Source organism: Primulina tabacum, chromosome 7 (genome assembly GCF_025594145.1).
Source record: "Primulina tabacum isolate GXHZ01 chromosome 7, ASM2559414v2, whole genome shotgun sequence".
NCBI classification, from domain to species: domain Eukaryota; kingdom Viridiplantae; phylum Streptophyta; class Magnoliopsida; order Lamiales; family Gesneriaceae; genus Primulina; species Primulina tabacum.
Window position 1 is genome coordinate 35,266,813 of NC_134556.1, and position 21,538 is coordinate 35,288,350.

At 37.4% G+C, this 21,538-nt stretch overlaps 2 protein-coding genes and 1 long non-coding RNA gene across 7 annotated transcripts in view; all 3 read left to right on the forward strand.

Annotated features, from left to right (window-relative positions):
* LOC142551471 (rho GTPase-activating protein REN1-like) overlaps positions 1–13,012 on the forward strand; it is a 30,863-nt gene extending 17,851 nt beyond the window's left edge. For 2 of the 4 annotated variants that reach the window (XM_075660731.1, XM_075660728.1), the window contains 10 exons: positions 300–506; positions 1,048–1,347; positions 1,575–1,624; positions 5,234–5,294; positions 5,396–5,479; positions 5,721–5,834; positions 5,906–6,075; positions 10,941–11,013; positions 11,388–11,597; positions 12,582–13,012. In XM_075660731.1, the coding sequence (XP_075516846.1) occupies positions 300–506; positions 1,048–1,347; positions 1,575–1,624; positions 5,234–5,294; positions 5,396–5,479; positions 5,721–5,834; positions 5,906–6,075; positions 10,941–11,013; positions 11,388–11,597; positions 12,582–12,950 (1,638 nt within the window). In that variant the 3' untranslated portion in view covers positions 12,951–13,012. The remainder of the gene's footprint in view (positions 1–299; positions 507–1,047; positions 1,348–1,574; positions 1,625–5,233; positions 5,295–5,395; positions 5,480–5,720; positions 5,835–5,905; positions 6,076–10,940; positions 11,014–11,387; positions 11,598–12,581) is intronic. The other 2 variants (XM_075660730.1, XM_075660729.1) reach the window with 2 other exon arrangements.
* A 1,545-nt stretch (positions 13,013–14,557) lies between these two features.
* On the forward strand, positions 14,558–15,950 carry LOC142550898 (uncharacterized). 2 transcript variants are annotated; one of them, XR_012821448.1, is made up of 4 exons: positions 14,558–14,779; positions 14,873–14,975; positions 15,113–15,136; positions 15,336–15,950. It is a non-coding gene; the product is annotated as an uncharacterized LOC142550898 (long non-coding RNA). The 2 variants fall into 2 exon arrangements; XR_012821447.1 differs by having other exon boundaries at positions 14,558–14,975.
* Positions 15,951–16,774: 824 nt separating this feature from the next.
* On the forward strand, positions 16,775–21,292 carry LOC142550712 (uncharacterized). The gene is made up of 5 exons (XM_075659789.1): positions 16,775–17,375; positions 17,733–18,581; positions 19,521–19,576; positions 19,688–20,656; positions 20,768–21,292. The coding sequence occupies exons 1-5, from the start codon at positions 16,775–16,777 to the stop codon at positions 21,290–21,292; spliced, it is 3,000 nt and encodes a 999-aa protein (XP_075515904.1).
* Positions 21,293–21,538: the final 246 nt, after the last annotated feature.

Genomic DNA, 21,538 nt, shown 5'->3' on the forward strand with positions numbered 1-21,538 from the left:
GTACAATATTCTATGGAGAAAAAAGCCTGAGATGGAGTAAACAGTTATTGCAAAACTACCTGGATTTGAGATTGTTTAAATCTATATTATATGCCCCTCTGGAGCCAAGTTTTGACACATATTCTGCACCAAAATCCCTACAACAGCCTGTGGCAGTACTCTCCATCAATAGAAGGTTTAAAACTGACCAGTCTTTTACAATTAAATTATGCGTATGGAATGAAGTAGTGAACTATCTTTTTATAGAATCCTTTTGTGTTTGTAAGTTATTACGTGTTATTAACACAGAACTTTTGCAGGAATGTTCTGTAACCCCTGAACCCTATACTGATTCTGAAGAGAGTGGTAGTGAGAGCGAGGAAATTACAGATGATGATGAAGATAGCTTTGACGATGATGGGGATGATGATGCAACTGAAGACTCCCGTGCAGATTCGGACAAAGATTTTGAGAATGAATTAAGTGATACTAGTAGTGACACCTCTGAAAATGAATATCACAAAAAGGTAATACTTAGTTAACATCCATCTCCACCTTTTATTAATAAGTAACCACGTCTAATAGATAGCCACAAATTCAACCATTTAAGCCAGCATTAAATCTGCCTCCGGCCTCTCTGAGGTGATGAATTTAGCTGCGCAAAATAGTGGAACTTCTTTTCTATGTCTCTTTTGTTGCTTTACGTTGACATCTTCCATTATCATTTTGTGTCCAGTTATTTGTAAAGTTCTCTTCCTTGGTGAACATGATCGAGATCTCATAAATGTAATGGCCTTGTGGTATTTCAGGTTTTACCTGACAGTCTCAATTGCAAAGATATAAGTTAATTTTGTTCATGTTGTTTTTATTAAATGTATTTGTCATTTTTTCAATATCCTAGTTTTCATCATTGCAAGCTCTTCCTTTGTTAGGCTTAATTCCAGTATCAATTTGAAATGTTTCTTGGTGCTACAGTTTCTTTCTGTGTTACTTTGTTATTTTTTTCTCGGTATCTTTTCTTATGCTCTATCAGTTAGATTCAACAAATCTAATGACAAATATCTGAAGATGCAGATCTCTGGAGGTCACAGCTCAGGGTCCGAGTCTCATCAAGTACATGATGTTCTTAAATCCAGTCCAAAATATGCATCAAGTTCTTCTCAGAATGAATTGTTTCAACATGGTTGCAAAGAGAAAATTGATGAAGTTCAAAACGAGTGTGATGATGATGCCAAAATGCAATTCAACGACTCCAATGAAATATTAGGTGCTTATCCTAGTGAATCATCAATGTTCCAAGACTCTTCTAAACCATCACATGAACCAGTTCGGAGCGTACGACGACCTGCTGTTTGGGGACGCACGCCTGTGAGTAAACCAGTGCTTCTTTGGTCCGCATATATGATGAAACTAATTCTGGATACGTACAGCGAACTTTATCAGCCACACCCAAAATTATCTAGTTTTTGTATCACCGGCCATTCAAATTTTTGTTCATTGATCCTGCCCTTGTTAATTTTAAAATTCACATGTCATTGCTGCATTTTATGATTTGGGAAAGTTTAGCAAAACTAACTTCATGAATTTGGGTTCAGGGAAAGAAGAACCTTTCCATGGAGTCTATTGACATTCCTTTTGAAGACGAGTAAGTCATAGGTTCATCCTCAATCAATAACTAAATTAAGCACATCCATGTGTCCTTTCAGTTTCTATAAACCACGATCCTCTCAATTTACATGTAGTGGTGTTACGATTTCATCACTTATTTATTGCACTATCCTTCTTAACCATTTCCAAAGGCAGTAAGTTCGGGAGTCCTTGTGCAACCATGTGAACTGGACTGACTGTTTATATGATCTGATTGAATTTTTTTACTAGACTTGTTTTATTCATGTTTCTGGAGATTTAATCTCAAAGTTAAATTCAAAATTTGTTGGTTCTATTTTGAAGACGATATCCTCTTATGGTTTAAATTTCTTTGGTCATTTCAAGGTAAGATTAATTGCAGACCATGAGAGACTCCACGAAGAAAAAAACCAATGATGATACCCTTGGTTTACTTAAGAACGTTAAGAACAGAGTTTTAACTGAGTGCCACGAATTAGTTTGAGCCTATCTATCATATAATTTCTCATTGGGAGATCTAGTTTTGGAAGAAGAAATGGCTGTCTTAAATTAAGTCTAGAAATAGATGTGACATCCCAACTTTCTTTCAATCTGTCAAAATCAAATTTATTTCCATGAAGAACAACAAAGTTTGTAAGATAGAGGCACAACACTCATAACTTGCTGAAATAACCTGGCTTCTGCTTCGAATAATATTTTCTATTGAAGGGTTTCCTTTCTCTCACAATTCAATAAATATAAATAATTGAATTCAAATATAAATTGAAGTTTATTAACTGAATTACTCAATCATAAAGCTATACGGCATGAACAAGATAAATTAACAATTATATCCCAAAAATTCTGGGTTATCTTTTAATCAACACCTTTTCTTTTAAGTGTTATTGTTATTGTGGGGACCCGGACGCTAATTCAATTCTTAATCATCATTAGGATCAATTTATTAATTCAAGTAATTTGGGTCATAAAAAAAATTTCTTTAATTGCGGAACGTAATGGAATCTAACTAATATACAAATTCGTATAAATAAAGTACAAGTCCTGTACAATCTACCTTCAATAAAAACTAAGGTTTAACAACTAATTATCAAGTGTTCCACCCTATCCTTAATCCAAGTCCGTAGTCTCCACTCTAATCATGATCTCTCTCTCTTCTTGTCTTGACCCTGATCCTGTCTCACCTGTTGTCATGCACACATACAAACAAGCAACAGCCGGATAACTCCGGTGAGAATTATTCATCACATGCCTTTCATATAAACAATATAAAAGCATGAATTAAACATTCATAACATGTATCAAAATCAGAACATGAATCAAATATTCATCACATGTATTATAATCCTATACATGAATCAATATCAAGAATAAATTATATTCTAACCATATACCATCATCAGGAACATAATTCCATATCAAGCAATGAATCACTCTCCGTGATTCTCAGACTCAGACTCGACTCAGTCCTAATTTAGGGATCCCGTTCGGAATAAGAACATACACCCACCTACACTCCCGATCGGGGTGGTAGTATATTCTTATTCACGGACTTTGGCTCTTTCCATATCGAACATCAGTAATAGAAGAAACTCCAATTTTATCAACTCCGATATAGCCAAACGTCCGGTGTCTTGACCTAACCGTCACAGACTTTGGCATTTTCACCAATATCCTATCCTGTGACAATGTGCAATGTGCCGGTGACGATTCCATCACTATCCGGCACTACTGTCACAAGATTACTCATTCACAATTAGGCGTATCCGCTTAATGACTCAATACATAAATCAATAAATCAAAGGTATCAATCTCATACAATTGCAAATATCGATGCAATAAAGTAAAGTATGTGATTTTGGGAAACTCAAGTCAATCGGACTCGAGTTGTGCAATCCCACATCAACATAAATTTATACCTTTGTCTTCGCGGTCTGACGAAGTCGAAGTCTCGAAGTCAAATCTGTCCATATCAATCTGAAATACAATATCGCATAGGCACAATCTCAATATGCAACTCAATTCAAAATCTATTCTGATCAATACTCAAATCAAACATAATCTGATCAATATCGAATCAAGATACAATCTAATCTATATCGACGATATCACGATATAATCGAAATCGCTACTGAATCTGATCAATATCACTTTACTGATGTTTCGACGGTATGACAATACAGTCTCGATAATTCCGTCAATTTCAATATCACAGATATAATATCACGAGACATAATTGATATCGATACAACTCATACTCCAAGCAATAACAGATCATAATCTCAAATTTGTACAATCTCAGTCATATCATTTCAGAAAATCATAACAATTACATAAAAAGTATGTTCTTCGATCTGACTTCAATTATATACTGAGCAGTACATCCAGGACACAATATATCAGTCAAATCATAATTTCCCCCAATATCATAATTTCCAACGATATCAGAATTTAATAAAACTTTCGTCCTGTTGTAGCTGTCGTCGCTAGGAACTCGGTACTGTATTCAGCTTCAAAATCAGACAGGCAGATCTTGAACAAATCGAATTCTAAAATATTAAAAGGCGTAAGGATTTTACAGAGCTTCTCGGTGCTTCTTTCTTCCAATTTCTGAAGGAATAATCGAATTGTACCTATATATATATCCCATGCATGCTCAAGAAACGTGGCACAACTCTTTGCACTGCACGTCTCGCGCATATGCGCGACACTACTCGGCGCATATGCACGAGACCTTAAGTCTCAGCGCGTGTAATCTCGGCAGCTCGCGCATATGCGCGCCTCACCTCCGCGCATATGCGCGAGACCTACTGTCTCCGCATTCAGCACTCACGCATATGCGCCAACTTCTCTGGACATTTCGCGCATGTGCGCGTCTTTAGGTCGCGCATGTGCTCCCAGCCTTCGGAACCCGAATTTCACCTTGTGCACAGCTCGCGCATATGCGCGACCACTTCTCGCGCATATGCGCGAGGTCTTCTGCCATCCACGCGCATATGCGCGGCGCGCGGCTCCTTGTCGCGCATATGCGCGAGGTGTTCTGTCCTCGCACATATTCCGTGTTTTCTTTCGTCTTTTCCGGTCTAATCCTTTCCATTTATAATCATATCAATTATCCCCAAATCATTTCAGATTAACAGGATAAAATTCTCGGGCCTTACAGTTATTGCCTTTCCTGCAAATATTATTGGATCATTATACTCCTATTCGACCATACAGTTGATTAGAACTGGTAGTTGTAGTTTTGCAACCATATTCTTTCTTCTTGACTCTATTTATCAGAGAAAACCGATCTGGCGTCTCCTTCATATGATGCTTCCAAATTATTGCTTAAAATGTAGATGTCACTAGCAGACTAGCTATAGTAGAATAGTATAACTAACATGCACTCTCGACTAGAATTGCTCTTTATCTCTTTTTACTTGAGAGACATCCCTTTATTCTTCTTGAAAGACTGATTGGGGTCCATGCCAGACCTTCCATTTGAGGTACATAAAACTTTATAGCAAGATGACAATTGAATCACATGCATCATATGCACTTTTTCTACTGTCAGGCACTACTGCAACGGTCTCTTAGCATTGATGGAAATTTATTCAAATTGATGCTCACATTAGCTTGTCATTGTTAGGGCTGAAATAAAAAAGCTTGAGTCCATGAAATCAGATTTGCAGAACAAGATCTCTAAGGAGGTATAATTTTAAGTGTGTCTTCTCTTTTGAAACATTCTTACTCAATTCGGTTTCATCTCTATCTTTGAAATTGTTCTTCGCACACATCTTATATGTTACAGGAAATGGCAAACTTGCATATGCAGGATGCCCTGGAGAAGCAGAAGCGTGATTTACATGAACGTCGTTTAGCTCTTGAGAAAGATGTAATTTCTGCACAAAGATTTTATAAATTTATTCTTCTTGCTCGACCTCATCTTTTTTGACACAGATACACCGAGTATGTTCACAATGTTATTGCATGAAACCTGGGTTTTGCTCTTCAAGATGTTGCCCTTGTTCTTGTGTGCTGGATATAAATTTTACTTGTCACTTGTACTTGTAAAAAAACATTTGTGGTTTCTTAGCCTTATTACACAGTAAGGACTCAAGGGAATTGCATTGTAGGTGGCAAGGCTACAAGAGCATTTAAAGAAGGAGTTAGAGCTGAGGACAGCGCTTGAAGCTGGACTCAGAATATCCCAACAACCTCATTCTGTTCCATCCATTGCTAATGAAAAGGTTAAGTGCCTCTTCGTGTTGATAATTACTTTTACCAAAATCTGTAAGTAATCAACTTTGAATTACAATAGATTAAGGCAGAGCTGGATGAAATTGCTCGAACAGAGGCAGAAGTTTTTAGTTTAAAACAGAAGGCTGCTGATCTTGAACTGCATCTTATTCAACAGCGTGAACAAAACTCTAGGATCGGGTATGATATAGGGAATCAGCTCAATCAAAGTCCAAATGATCAATCAAAATTGTAAGAAATACTTTTGCTCTCCCTCATTACTTGTGCCAGATTGTTTCCTGTTGGCCTTTTTGCATCTGTCTTTTCTGACACCACTCCCTCGTTCAATACAACTATTAGAGAATATAGGATGATAATTATTTTTATTCTATTAAAAAAAATGATACAAGGTACAATTATATTTTTTTGGACAGAAAACTAACTTTATTATAATAGTGTAAAATTTTACAATAGACGCGGATGAGTAATCCGCAAAAAGCGATACAAGAGTAGTCGCTACTGTGACATTATCACACTATCCTCATGACCATACAAATTTCAAATCCCTAACTATGTCTGAAATACATAAATGATTGTACTCTGGCAACTTTGTCATCCAATTAGTGAGTCTGAATTTTATTTTCTCCAAACTTCGTCCACGGACTCCGACACATTTTCAAATATTATGTTATTTTTTTCCAACCAAATCGACCAAAATATGCAATGAATTATCATATACCAGAATCCGGAGAATCTTTTCGCTATGGGACACCCTGACTCCATAATAAATAGATCTTGTGCCCTCCTCGGAAAAGCCCATTGAAACCCAGCTCTTTTAAAACTTTCGTCAAAATACCACTCGAGAATGAGCAATGCAGAAGTAGATGCGCATGTGGGCAGTTTCCTCAAGGCCGCGATCCACGAGAAAATTTGAACCTTTTGTGGGACGTGTACTTTCCAGATATTATGAAAATAGGAGAATAACGAGAAATTTGAGATCGGAAAGAAAGAGTTGTAAAAAGATCTAACAGAAAACAACCCTGAAGGTCCCCCAACCAAACTTTAAAATCCTCGATACCCACCTCCAGTCTGACTCTGTGTAAGACTCCTAAAAGATTAGTGAACTCACCTAACTCACCCTCGTTAAAATCTCTTCTAAACCTCACATCCCAAATGAAAGAAGAATTGACACTGCTATTGACAACATATACGAAATTACGGATAGGTTTGTTGGTTGAAATGCAAATTTGAAACAAAGATTGAAAACGGTCTTTAAACGAGGTCCCCCTTCCAAACATCCTCCCAAAAACGAATGATATTACCCCTATTTGGGCACAGCCCTAATCAGTTGATGAAAAGCCGGGTAAGAACGAGAGATAAATTTCCAAGTACTTTTGAATGTCGCTTTTCCCCGCCAAACCCATGTTCCACCCGTTGTCTGGAAGACCATAGATGCTCTTAATTACTTTTTTCCACAACGTCCCCCTTTCCACTGAACATCTCCACCACCATCTTCCAAGAAGAGCCTTATTCCTGAAGCGTATATTCCCCAATCTCAATCCTCCTCTGTCCTTCGGTTTACACACCTGCTCTCACCCAACAACATGACACTGCTTCTCCCCGTCTGCACCATCCCACAAAAAATCTCTCATCAATTTTTCCATTCTTTTAGCCTCCCGAATAGGCACTTTAAAGAGAGACATGAAGTAAGATGGCATCGCACATAACACGGCCTTTATCAAAGTCAGTCGGCCCCCCCTCGATAGGAACGACTTTTTCCAACTTGTTAATTTCTTGGACATTTTAGATACCACAGGTTCCCAGAATTCCATCTTTGTAGGATTACCTCCCAAAGGTGCCCCAAGATACTTAGTCGGCCACCTTTCTTTTTTGCACCCGATTGTTAATGCCATTCATCGACTTCCTCTTCCGAACAATTCAATCTTAACACAACACTTTTTTCCAGATTAATTTTCAATCCCAAATTGGTACCAAACAATTTGACTATATCCACTATTGCCAACACATGCCCAGTGTTCTAAATTGCGCCCTAGGCGGCCACCTAGGCGCTAGGCGGAGGCCAGCCGCACCGATAAGGGGCTAGGCGGCCAGCCCGGGCTCTAGGCGGGTCTGGGCCCACCTAGCGGAGGCTGGGCCTGCTTTTTAAAAAAAAAATTGGGCTTCTAAATTTAATGATCGCTAAGAAGCCCATTTAAAAAAATAAAATTCTGGCCTACTAGGTCTGCTGCTTTTCTTTCTGGGCTGCTGCGTTTCTTTCTTTCTCGTTATTTGGTTTCTATTTCATTGCACTCCTCGTTCCAGAGAGGCACCATCTGGTTATTTTCCAGAGGCACTCCTCCAACTGCTGTGTTTCTTTCTTTCTGGTTATTTTCGAGAGGCACCATCTCGTTCCAGAGGCTCAAGTTATTCTTTCTTCTCACTTTCTTGCATATATTTTTTCTCTCTGATTATTGTTCCAACACTGCTTCAAGGTGTTTGTTCTATAACAGACAAATGAGTTGCTTCTTAGTCGAAATTCTTGATAAAACATTGCTGGGAATTTTGTGATTTGTCTAATTCTGGATTCAAGAACTCAACATCATCTATTTGTTGATGACTCTTTCATGTATTTTTCCTGATGATGATGATTCTTTCGTGTATTTAGCTAAATTGCTGATGATGATTCTTTTGTGTATTTTTCCTAAAGTGTATATGGTAAAGGCACATTGATTGAGAGATATTTTAACTTGTATTTGTATTCAATACAATGTCATTCAAACATCTTTGAGAACTTTGCTTATGTTTTCTTCCTTTCATACTAAATGGAAACCGATTATAGATTCATTAGAGAACTGGTACTAGCTTTTGCGGGTGAATGATGAGGTGTATATAATTTCTTCATTAGCTGACCTATGGTGCAGTGTGCTCTCTTCATTATGCTTGCATTAGCTTAGACTATTGCATTGTGAATTTTGGAAGAAATCTGAATTCTTTTTTATTTTATTGAGATGACACATTAGACTATTTTGAGAATATTTCGAAGTTGTTTTAAATTTGATGTTGTGTTGAAGTTCTAGTATGTGATTTATTATGTTTTGATTCCGTAGAATCCGATTAACGGCGCCTAGTCCCCGCCTAGGCGCTAGGCGCTGGGCTAGCGCCCGACTGGCGCCTAGCGAACTTTAGAACCTTGCACATGCCTTTGTGATTTTGCGAAGAACAAAGTATCATCCGCAAATTGAATATGCGAAATTTCAATTTTTTCTTTCCCTACTTCGATCCCTCTTACCTCATTTACTGCCCTGGACTTGTCCACCATCCTCACCAACCCATCGACGACGAGGTTAAAAAAGAACGGGGATCATGGATCCCCTTGTCTTAATCCTCTCTCCCCTTTGATTTTCCCACACGGCCTTCCATTAATAAAGATTGAAAAAGATACATTAGAAACACAGCCCCTAATCCATCTCCTCCATCTATCACCGAATCCTTTATTTCGTAACACAAAGTCTAGAAATCTCCAATCAACATTATCGTATGCCTTTTCGAAGTCAACCTTGAGCACCCATCCTTTCATTTTTACGTTGATATTCTTCCACAATTTCATTCGCAGTAAGACAACAGTCCAGAATCTGTCTTCCTTAAATAAAAGCACATTGATTCTCCGCAATGGTATTACTCATGACTTTCTTCAATCTACTTGTCAAGACCTTAGCCAATATCTTATACAAACTCGTTATCAGATTGGTCTAAAGTCATTGATCTTACTCGCATAATTTTTCTTTGGAATGAGACAAATGTATGTTTCGTTTGTGATTCCATTAACAATCTCATCTTCAAAAAATTCAGCGAACACCTTTATTAGATCCGTTTTCACTGTATCCCAATTTTTTTGGAAGAAAACCAATGTGAAACCGTCCGGCCCGGAGCTTTGGAACCATCGCTGTCAAACACCGCCTTTTTAATCTCTTCATCCGCGAATGGTTTCTCCAACTCCTCTACATCAATACTCTGTAAAGGACTCCAATCCAAACCATTATGAGCCCTCCTACCCCATCAAACCCCCCCCCCCTTTCCCATCCGATTTCCTATACAGATTCATGTAGAAATTAATAATTTTCTCTTCAAATTGTTTTTTGTGTAAGCCTTTGGTAACTACATCAGCAATCTGTTGAGTGGTTGGCACATAGGAAACACAGATTAAGCCACTTTTAAACAAAATGCATTCATCATCCATCTACTTGTAATGATATACCTCGACAAAATTGTATTGCCAAACGTAAAAATAAACACTTCCTTGAAGGTGCACATGCAATTATGTTTCTAAAACACACTAATCATGTTAAAACACCCTTCATTTCTCCTATCAGAAGCAGCTAAATATTTGTATTTGAATTTAATTAAATAAACCCAACAGTCAGGTAAAAATCATCATTCAAACTGGCTTAATCGAGTAGATCAATATAAATATTGAAGTCTTGCATAATCTATTTGTGTAAGCAGCATTTCCCAATTTAATGCTCGAATAGAAAATAATGAATACTTGTTTAGAAATAACATGAAATGTCGCTTACTATGAAAAAATTACATAATCCAACAAATTCTAATATGACTTGATATCTGTAGTGAAAACTGTTTTCTTCATGATACATGACCAAACAAACATGCATTACATTCCCCAGTTCAACTTTGGAAGCACATTTTCAAAACAAATTTTCCAAAGGAAGCCGGAAACATCATCAGACATACCAAACATTTTTTTATGTGTGAAGTTCACCATATAGATTGCCATAACTAAAAAAAGGGCAGCCTGCGTACCTGTCCCAAGCTCTACTCCCTTTTCTTAGGTAATAGACAAGTTTCGTTGTTTGCTGTTGTCCTATATCATAAACCACATTACATGACAGTCATAAATTACTTGTTCAAGATTGTTAGATGTTATTAGTGATCAAAACAACTAGCACAACTGCACACATTAAGGAGTAACCCTCAAATCCTCTTCCTTGGTTATTGGACAACTGTTGAACAAGGTTTTATTTATTTATTTCTGTAGACAAGCTGTTTTGTCTTTTGAATTATAAGGATGCAAGCCTTTTTTCCTTTTTATTGTCTTGCAGCCGGAAGAAGAAACAGATAGATGTTGGAGCCTTAACTATCTCCGGCGCGACAGATAATTTTTCAAGAAGTAAGGTATGCAACTTTCACAGTGGCATGAACTGTCGTTGCTTAACATTGATTCCATAGTATAGACATGTAAATTTAAGTTTGACTGGTACTGAAATTAGATTTCCTCTTATTACACTGAGTTGTACTTGTGATTGTTGATTGCTCTTGTGGTGTAATATTGAGTTTTTAAGATAAATTGATGTTCTTATAAAAAACTATAATAAATCTTCTGTAGATTCATATTCTTAATCAATCTCTCCTATTAAAAATAGCTATAAAATCTTCTATTGATACACTAGTACTAAGTAGATTATTATTATCTTTATTTGGTGAATGTTTGCGAGGATTCTTGTGAAGAAAATCTCAAAAAATGTCATAGATGTTTTTCTTATGTACAGCATGAGTACAATTTGGAGAAGCCAGACGGATATAAAGACAGGAAATTAGACTCTCCATCTTCCACGAGAAAATCATTGCCTCTGCCCCAACAAACAGACTCCTTTCGAAATCCGAAAGCCACTGGAGCTTTGAATTTGTCATCCAACACAGAGCTAGGCACAAATACACCCGGTACGACCAGTTCTAGAAAGTCTAATCCGAGGGGTGAGGTACAATTTCGTTTATTTTTCTTTTTACTGCTTATTTTATGCATGTTATTTTTTTATAATATCAGCTGGATTGTCTTGTCATTAAAATTCGCGTTGGTCTAGGAGTCCATGGAGTAATGATCTGAAAAACATTTTGAAATATACTGAATATATGAAATAGCCAAGTATCTCTCACCATTTTTATTTTTTTTAAAACCAAATAAGGGAAAAAGTTTCCTCTCATCCTTTTCTCGTTCATTGAAGTTTCAACTATGGCATCTTTTCAGTCTTCACATTTTTCTCTTGGGAACAAAATCAGACCTTATGTGATAGTATTTAACATAATCAGTTAACTGTTTAAAGATTTTGATTCTAATTTTTTAATTTTTTTAAACGGAAAACAGAAAAAAAAAATCAGGATTTATAAATTTCAAGCACTTTTACATTTGTCTAGTTTGGATAATATTTTCTGAATCAAAATGTGTGATTAAACTACTGTGATTAAATTGATTTTTGTGTCGCATGTGAACATGCATTTCTATGGTCCTATTCAGATTTTAGAGTCATCAGTTGAGCTGTTTGTAGGTTTTGATCCTGATGTCTGCTTATTTGTTTAAACGAAAAGGAAAAAAGAAAAAGAATGGTGACAGATGAATTTTCTTAGGCTTCCGGGTTTTAAAAAACTATGAAGTATGTCTAGTTTGGATAATATAATACTGTTATGAAGTATGAGGTAGTTAAAGTTCTAGTTTTTATTAAGTTGAATTTTGTGTTTCATTTAACATGCATCTCTATGGTCCTATTAGTATTCCTGTATATGATATTTGGTTCGCCTATTTCTATCAAACAGAAGATGGCGGACAGCGGAATCTTCTTATAACATTGAATGATTTAACACTGAATGAATCTTTTCACTTAATTGATTTTGTTTTATTAACATTGTTATCGGCACTTCAAGCTTATATCCGAGTTGCTTATAAAAATGTATTCATGCTTGTGTGATAGGGCACTAATTCTACCACTTCTGCTCTGTCAAAGCTGACAAACCGACTTAATTTCTTAAAGGAACGACGCTCACAAATTGCAACTGAGCTCCGAAATTTAGATAAAGGTGAGAATTCATCTCAGCCCATCCAAAACCTTGGACATAGTGGAGGATCAGAGAATTGCCAGTCACATCAAAACTCTAAAGAACAATCCTTGGAAAAAATACAAGAACTGGAGAACTTTGAATCATCCCACAAGTCCGATGACCAAAATGACAGGGGAACAAAATTGGAAGTGTTCCCAAATCTAGACCGGGGAAAATCAGAAAGCTTCCCAGTAGATGATAAAATTCGATCAAGAGTTCCTCCAAGAACCTACTCTAGATGATTCGCGCTGACATTTTGAATCTTCTTCCAGCATGCCTTCTGCATTATGGAGAATGATCTGATGATAACAAAATTCAGATAACAAAGATGGTGGGCAAGCGTCTTATATGAGTTCATATGGGTCAGGTTCACCTTTCACGCTCGTTTAGAGGCAAAATTTGGTTCTCATGTACAGCTTCCTTATATTTATAAACACGGAAACAGTCTTTTTCCTGCTTTTAGTTATAACCAACTGGCATGTTGAAGCTTATGTATGAGCACGATGGTTTTAAGCACGAAGCTGTTGATTCTACATGTTATGTTTACTGCCAACTTGTAAGGTCATGGTATACTTTCACAAGCATAACCTGTCAACATGATTTGGGTAGGCTGTTTAAGTCGTGTAGTTCTAGCTTGGGTCTATCAATAAATATGTCGAGAACCCCTTTGTTGAATTTTGACCACGGAATCTAAGGAAATGAGTCAAAACGACGGAATTAGGTTAGTTCGACCACTGGCATCTTGAAGCTTAAATTTGAACATGAGGCTTAAATTTGAGCGGTAGTCGATAATGAATGTGTTCCATCGGATGATTAGAATCCTATGATTTGATCCTAACTCAATGCTTCTATTTTTGCATGTTTTACTATGATGCATGTATTCCATATTGAAATTGGACCAGGTTATTATAAATGCATTAAACGTGTCTTACATAAAATTGTTTCAGAGAAAGGAAAAAAACAAAAAAACAAAAGGAAAAAAACAAAAAAACATATCAGCAATATATATGCATGGTCATTTGCACTCAAATGATTTTCAATCTACTCAATTGTTTTATGATTTTTATAATTATTAATTATAATTATAATTAAACATACATAATCAGATTTTTATATAAAAAATAAAGAACTATGATTAGAAGTTAAAGAATTTGAGAATGTGATGAGATTGTGGGAGATCAATTCGCAATAGTTATTTGCAAACTAATTTTTTGTCATTTTATTCAATACAAGAAAAAAAAATTTCACATTCACGTAAAATAATCGAAATAATTATTTCAAATATTGATAATTAGTAATACACAAAAACTCATGTGAGACGGTCTCATGAGTCAAATTTTGTCAAACAAATATTCTATTTGGGTCACCCATTAAATTTATTACTTTTTATTGTAAATATGAGTAGAATTGACTTGTCTCACAATATATCTACTCTAAATTATAGTACTAGCAACCATTTCCATGCAACGTATGTCTCTTTGTGTGTACATACGTACATATACATATTAAATTTTTTGTATATTTTATTTTTATATTTTTTCTGTAAGGTCCTGAAATTAATTATCCTGTAATTTTGGCATAATTAGAATAATTATTGAGTTGTAAATTAAAATAATTATTTATGCCAAATAATTTTTGTAGGTGTGTTAAAAATATGTATTTTAGAATATCGGAGAATTTAACGATATAAAATACATATAGAGTTTAAATAACACACGGGATCAATATTAATGCAAAAATCGGGTTATAAGGGGCATGAATACTACATTACATACATATACATACACACATAAATTATTTTATTGGAGAGAGAAGGAAGAAACATTTTTCCCAAACGCAATTCCCGTAGCTTTCCTTTTACTTCAAAATTCCCGTCACCCTCATCACCTTCAAATTGGAGAAGCCATAACTTTACCGTCTGGCGTCGAAATCACGAACGGTTTGAGGGGTTTTCTTCCTTACATCAGTAGCTTCGTTTTGAACCATGAATCGCTACTTTTGATGCTCGTTTCAGCCCCAATCGAACCTTGTTTCAGGATTGTTCCTGTTCGAGTTTCTTGTTCGATTTTAGGTTAGCTATTGCTTGGTTTTTCTTGGTTCTTTGGAGTATATTGAGCAAGGATTTGAAGCTTAAATCTTACCTTGCTGTTCCTGCATTTTTCAGCTAGTTTTCAGTTCGGTTTTTGGTCGTGAATAGTGTTTTCCGACGTCTTTTCCGGCGAGTAGCAACATTGGACTGCTAACGACTAGTTTATACTTCAATCTTGGTAATTTTGGATCCAATTCCAGATTTTTCAGTGCATAAGTAGGCTGCCCCGAAGTGTAATTTTACTCGCTTCGATTTAATTTCGCTTTGTCGATTTTAATGCATTATATTGACGTATATATTGGGTTTATATTGTAGGTTCGATCGTTGGAGAGCTTTGAGGTATAAATCGAAGAGTTTGTGAATTAGTATCGAGTTAATCGTGTGATTATTTTGCAGAAATACGGTTATTTAGTTGAAATTTCAGAATTGTTGAAATTGATTTGGGAATTTAGTTTTGATAATTAAAAATCAATAAGTTGAATTAATTTAGTTTTATTGGCAAATTGTGAATTATTCGACCTATTTTTATCATTGTTAGGTCGAGGATATTAAAGTTGAGCTTGTTGTGATTTTAGAGTCGGTTTAGGTATGTTACAGCTCGGTAACATACAACGGTAAAACATAAATTATGTTTAATTGTCATTCCGTGTTACATTAATCGGGTGTATGACTTGTTGGCTGTTGTAAATTGTTAAATGCCTTCGTTATGATCTATGTTTATTATTGTGACATATTATTGGCATTTAGCATCGGGCATACTGTTATGACATTCATGTTGAGCCATGTCGTTCTTGTTAGCCCATTGTTGATATCCGTTGTTATCTGGCACTGTTGTTTATCTCGGGATCATTGTGTGGCTGATAGGCCTATACACATGAGACCGTAGATGTGATTGAACAATCATGTGGTTAGTGCAGCCTTTTGAGGTGAGCGCTGGGATTGTGTCATCTAGTTCGATCTGTTGTGCCATCCTGTTATAGCGTATCAGCTGTATGGAGGCCGAGTCAGGGGTGTTATTCAGCACAGCTTGGCATACCTCGCATACTTGGCAGGGCGGTTTAGCTGCATGACGATGTAGCTCCCCTGTGTTGTTGCTCGAGCATTATTCCAGTTGTTATCGTACCGTTTGTTGGCTCCTGTTATCCCGATTATTCGTTGAGCCTTTCATGCATTGCATATCATATTTCATTATATGATTATGCATGATTTCTGTTATTGTTGGACTGTTTCATACCAGAATCTTAACCTCAGTTGTTTACTGGGGGGCTGCTGTGGTTGCTTTTGGGCAGCATGGTAGATCTCCCGAGTCGTTTTGCAGCATCAGGCCGAGGTCCCGCCAGTGGAGCTCGGGATTGAGGTTGGATTTCTTGGTTCTGTTCAATGGAGTCTCCCAGTTAGTCTATATGTATGTCTTGGGTTTGTTTCAGTCTTGTATTGTAGTCTATTTGCCGGGGAGATGCCCCGTGTATCTGTAGTGGTATTTGTTTGTTTCTGCAATGTTCTGAATCGACTCTGTGATATTTATGATCTGGTGAGTATTTGGTAAGTTCTAATTTCTGTTTAGTCCTGGCCAGTGCGGCTATAGGTTGTTTAACCTTGGTTTTGTTTTAATTACTCTAGTTGGAGTATATTTTGATATAAATTGCTGCTTGAGTTTTTCGGGATGTCCTATTTATGGGGAGGTCATGCCGAAAATTTTCTAGGCACTGAGGTCCGTTTTAAATTATTTTAAACCATTTCCGCTGTAAATCTAAATCAAACCATTATTGTTTGATCATTATTTGTCATTAGAGTAAATGGGCCTCACATCTTGGTATCAGAGCGTAAACTGGGATATGCTCGAACTAAAGTCTAGGACACTCGAGCATTGGCACTAAAATGGTTGTTGCGCTTGTGTATGCTACTTGAAAGCATGTTTATGTAATTAAATGATTTATTGGCTTCCATTCTAATTGTTTTGATGTTTTATCGTATAGAATGGAGAGGGGTGGAGAAATTCCTGTTGATGAGATTCCTCTAGCTCGAGGTCGAGGTCGTGGACGTGGTAGACCTCGTGTCCGTGTTGTTGATGATACTTTTGTTGAGCAAGCTGCTGATAATCTAGACCAGCTTAGGATGGATGAATTAGTTGCGCGTTTCCATTCTATGCATCCACCTCGATTCAGTGGTTCGGAGGGAGCCGAGAAAGCTGAATTATGGATTTCTGAGATTGAGGAATGGTTTGATTTGATCAAGTATCCTCCAGAGTGTCAATTGAGATTAGTTGTGCATCAGTTGAAAGATCGTGCTAAAATGTGGTGGTCTACTACATTGATGACTTTAGATGCTCAGAGGATTGTTCCATCGTGGGATATATTCAAGCTGAAGTTTAAGGAGAGTTATTGTCCTCCATCATTCTACAGTTTTAAGGCTTCAGAGTTTCATAACTTGAAGCAGGGCGATATGTCAGTTGCGGATTATGCGGATACTTTTTATGCCATGCTGAGATATGCTCCTCATGTTGCTGTGAGTCAGGTTGCTGTCGTCGAAAGTTTCATTGAAGGATTGAACGATCATCTGCATCCTTTTGTTTCTACCGGTAAGCCACTGAATTATCTTGAAGCAGTGGAAATAGCAAAAAAGGCTTAAGTTAGTCTTAAGAGGAGTGGAAATCGAGTTCCTACCCAACATCATCAGTCGGGGAGGCAACAATTCAGTTCATCTGGTTCTGCATCTCTTCGTCCACGTGGAAAACAATTTAAGAAGCCTGGTTCTAGTTCTTCGAGTTCAGAGAGTTCAGGGAACCGTGGTGGATATCGTTAGAGTGGACCTTATTGTGATCACTGTGGGGGCAAGCATTCCAGTAATCAGTGTGTTGGAGTTCAAGGGGTTTGTAATAATTGTGGTCGGCCGGGTCATTTTTCTAGAGTTTGTCCTAGTAAGACGGGGAAATCAGCCCAGGCAGGTAGTGGAGCTCAAAGTAATAGAATTCCAGCAGCGTCCCAATCTTCCCATCAGCCTAGTCGCCCTTCGCATCAGAGCAGAGGGCAAGGTGGTCAACAGAATCAGTCATCTGTTCATGTATTTGCTTTGACTGAGGATGAGGCTCAGGCAGCTCCAGGTACTGTCATTACTGGTAACTGTACTCTATGTGGTTTTATAGCACGAGTGTTATTTGCAACTGGAGCATCTCATTCCTTTGTTTCTCATGCATTCGTTGTTTCGCATGATCTTTGCACCACTAGTATGAATTCCAATCTATCTGTTGCTACTCCGATGGGCAAAATGATTATCACTGATAATGTGTTGTTCAATGCGATTTTGTTTCACGATGAAAATGTTCTATATCTTAATCTCATAGTCCTATCTATGCATGACTTTGATTGTATCGTTGGTGTGGATGTTTTGACTGCAAATCGTGCCACTGTTGACTGTTATCGAGGAATAGTTCGTTTCAGACCTAGCTTTGCTCCTAAATGGAATTTCTATGGTCGTGGTTCTCAAGCCAAGATTCCTCTAGTTTCTGCCATTGAGATGAATCGATTGTTAGATTCTGGTCATGAAGGTTTTCTGGTTTATGATGTGGATCTATCGCAAGATGAGCGACGGATTTCTGATATTCCTGTAGTCTGTGAGTTTCCCGATGTATTTCCAGAAGAGATTCCTGGTTTTCCACTAGAACGAGAAGTTGAGTTCAGTATCGAATTAATGCCAGGAACGGAACCCATATCTCGAGCACCATATCGTTTAGCCCCTGTTGAGCTGAAAGAACTGAAAGAACAATTACAAGATTTATTGAGTAAAGGTTATATTCGCCCGAGTTCTTCACCGTGGGGTGCACCGATTCTATTTGTCAAGAAGAAAGATGGAACGATGCGGATGTGTATTGATTATCGGCAACTGAATAAGTTTACTGTCAAGAATAAATATCCACTCCCTAGGATTGATGACTTATTTGATCAGTTGCAAGGTACTTCGGTGTACTCTAAGATTGATCTCCATTCTGGGTACCATCAAGTGCGAGTTAGACAAGAAGATGTGCCGAAAACAGCTTTTCGCACGAGATACGGACACTTTGAATTTTTGGTTATGCCTTTTGGTTTGACCAATGCTCCTGCTGTGTTTATGGACTTGATGAATCGAGTATTTCGTAAATATCTCGATCGTTTTGTGATTGTATTCATCGATGATATTCTTGTTTATTCCAAGTCCGAGGAAGAGCATGTCAAACACTTGAGGATAGTTCTTCGAATTCTTCAAAAGAAGCAGTTGTACGCCAAGCTATCCAAGTGTGAGTTTTGGTTGGATAGAGTTGTGTTTTTGGGCCATTTCATATCTCAACATGGTATTTCTGTCGATCCAAGTAAAGTGGAAGCAATTCTGAACTGGGCACGACCGACCAATGTACCAGAGATTCGTAGTTTCATGGGTTTAGCTGGTTATTACCGGAGATTTATCGAAAATTTCTCAAAGATTGCTAGACCTATCACTCAACTGACTCAGAAAAATCAGAGATTCATTTGGTCTGATGAATGTGAGTCAAGTTTTGTCGAGTTGAAGAAGAGATTGACTTCTACACCAGTTCTTACCATTCCAAGTGGTTCTGGAGGATTCGTTGTTTGTACCGACGCACCAAATAGAGGATTAGGTTGTGTTCTGATGCAGCATGACAGAGTTGTGGCCTATGGTTCTCGTCAGTTGAAACCGCATGAGTCTAAGTATCATGTTCATGACTTGGAGTTAGCTGCTATCGTTTTTGCTCTCAAGATTTGGAGACATTATTTGTTTGGGGAGCAATTTGTAATCTATTCTGATCACAAAAGCTTGAAGTATCTGTTCTCTCAGTCAGATCTGAATATGAGACAGAGACGTTGGATGGATCTTTTGAAAGATTATGATTGTGAGATCCAGTATCAACCGGGAAAAGTGAATGTCATTGCCGATGCTTTGAGTCGTAAGGTTGTTGATATTAGTTTATCCTCGGTTCATGTTTCTAAGTTACGAGAGGATATTTGCACTTCTGGGTTGGATTTCCAAATTCAAGGTAATGTTGTTTGTGTATCTCATATTTCTGTTGAGCCAGAGTTGATTCAGATTGTAAAGTCAGCTCAGAAAACTGATGATCAAGTTCTGAAATCTTATGAGTTAGTATCTCAAGGACACCAATCTGGTTTTTCAATTCACTCAGATGATTCTCTTCGATTGAATGGTAGATTGGTTGTCCCAGATATTCCTGAATTGCATACAGCCATCCTTAAAGAATCTCATTGTAGTCGATATAGTATCCACCCAGGAGGAAGGAAAATGTATCATATTCTACGGCCTCAGTTTTGGTGGAAGAATATGAAAAAGGATATGGCTGAGTTTGTGTCTCGTTGTATGATCTGTCAGCAAGTCAAAGCGGAACAAATGAGACCGGGAGGATTACTGCATAGTCTTGAGGTTCCTCAGTGGAACTGGGATCACATAGCTATGGATTATGTCACGCATTTGCCACGTACTTCTCGTCATTTCGATGCCATTTGGGTGATTGTCAACAGATTATCTAAATCGACACACTTTATTCAGTATGAGAGGACATATTCGTATAAGAAAATGGCTCGTCTGTATATTGAAAATGTTGTGAGACTTCATGGAGTTCCAGTTGCGATAGTCTCAGATCGTGACCCTAGATTCACATCAAAGTTTTGGACTAGTTTCCAAAAAGAAATGGGTACACGACTTGCGATGAGTACTGCGTACCATCCTCAGACAGATGGTCAGACAGAGCGTACGATCCAGACACTCGAGGATCTGCTTCGAGCAGCGGTCATGGATTTTAAAGACAGTTGGCAGGAAGCTTTACCACTAGTAGAATTTTCATATAACAACAGTTTCCAGGTGACTATTGGTATGGCTCCTTTTGAAGCTTTGTACGGCAGACGGTGTCGATCACCTCTTTGTTGGGATGAATTTGGTGAGAAGCAATTGACTGGACCTGATATTGTTCAGGAAATGCATGATAAAGTCCAGTTGATTCGTCAAAGAATGAAAGCTGCTCAAGATCGGCAAGCTAGTTATGCTAACAGGCGTCGTCGACCTCTAGAATTTCAAGTTGGAGATTTTGTATTTCTGAGGATCTCTCCGTTTAGAGGTGTTGTTCATTTTGGCATGAGAGGTAAGTTGTCACCTCGTTTCGTTGGTCCCTACGAGATTGTTGAGCGTATTGGGACTTGCGCTTACCGTTTGGATTTGCCCCAGTCATTGTCTGGAATCCACGATGTTTTTCATGTTTCTATGTTGCGTAAGTATGAGCCCGATCCGTCTCATGTGATTCTGCCTGATGAGGTTGAACTCGACCCTTCTCTATCGTATACAAAGTATCCTGTTTGTATCTTGGATCGTAAAGATAAAGTTTTACGCAATAAAGTTATTCCACTTGTACGTGTTCAATGGTCGAGGCATGGTGTAGAAGAATCAACGTGGGAAACAGAAGAGAAGATGAGAGCATCTTATCCATATTTGTTTGATTCCTAGTAATGAATTGTTGGTTTCGTATTGTGTGTAAGATGTATGTGTATAAACAGAAATTTCGAGGACGAAATTTGTTTTAATGGGATGGAGAAATGTAAGGTCCTGAAATTAATTATCCGGTAATTTTTGCATAATTAGAATAATTATTGAGTTGTAAATTAAAATAATAATTTATACCAAATAATTTTTGTAGGTGTGTTAAAAATATGTATTTTAGAATATCGGAGAGTTTAACGATATAAAATACAT

Coding starts and splice junctions, on each gene's coding strand:
- LOC142550712 (XM_075659789.1), top strand. CDS start 16,775: ATGGAGAGGGGTGGAGAAATTCCTGTTGATGAGATTCCTCTAGCTCGA. Junction 17,376..17,732: donor GCATCCTTTTGTTTCTACCG/GTAAGCCACTGA, acceptor CGGGGAAATCAG/CCCAGGCAGGTAGTGGAGCT. Junction 20,657..20,767: donor CATATAACAACAGTTTCCAG/GTGACTATTGGT, acceptor GATATTGTTCAG/GAAATGCATGATAAAGTCCA.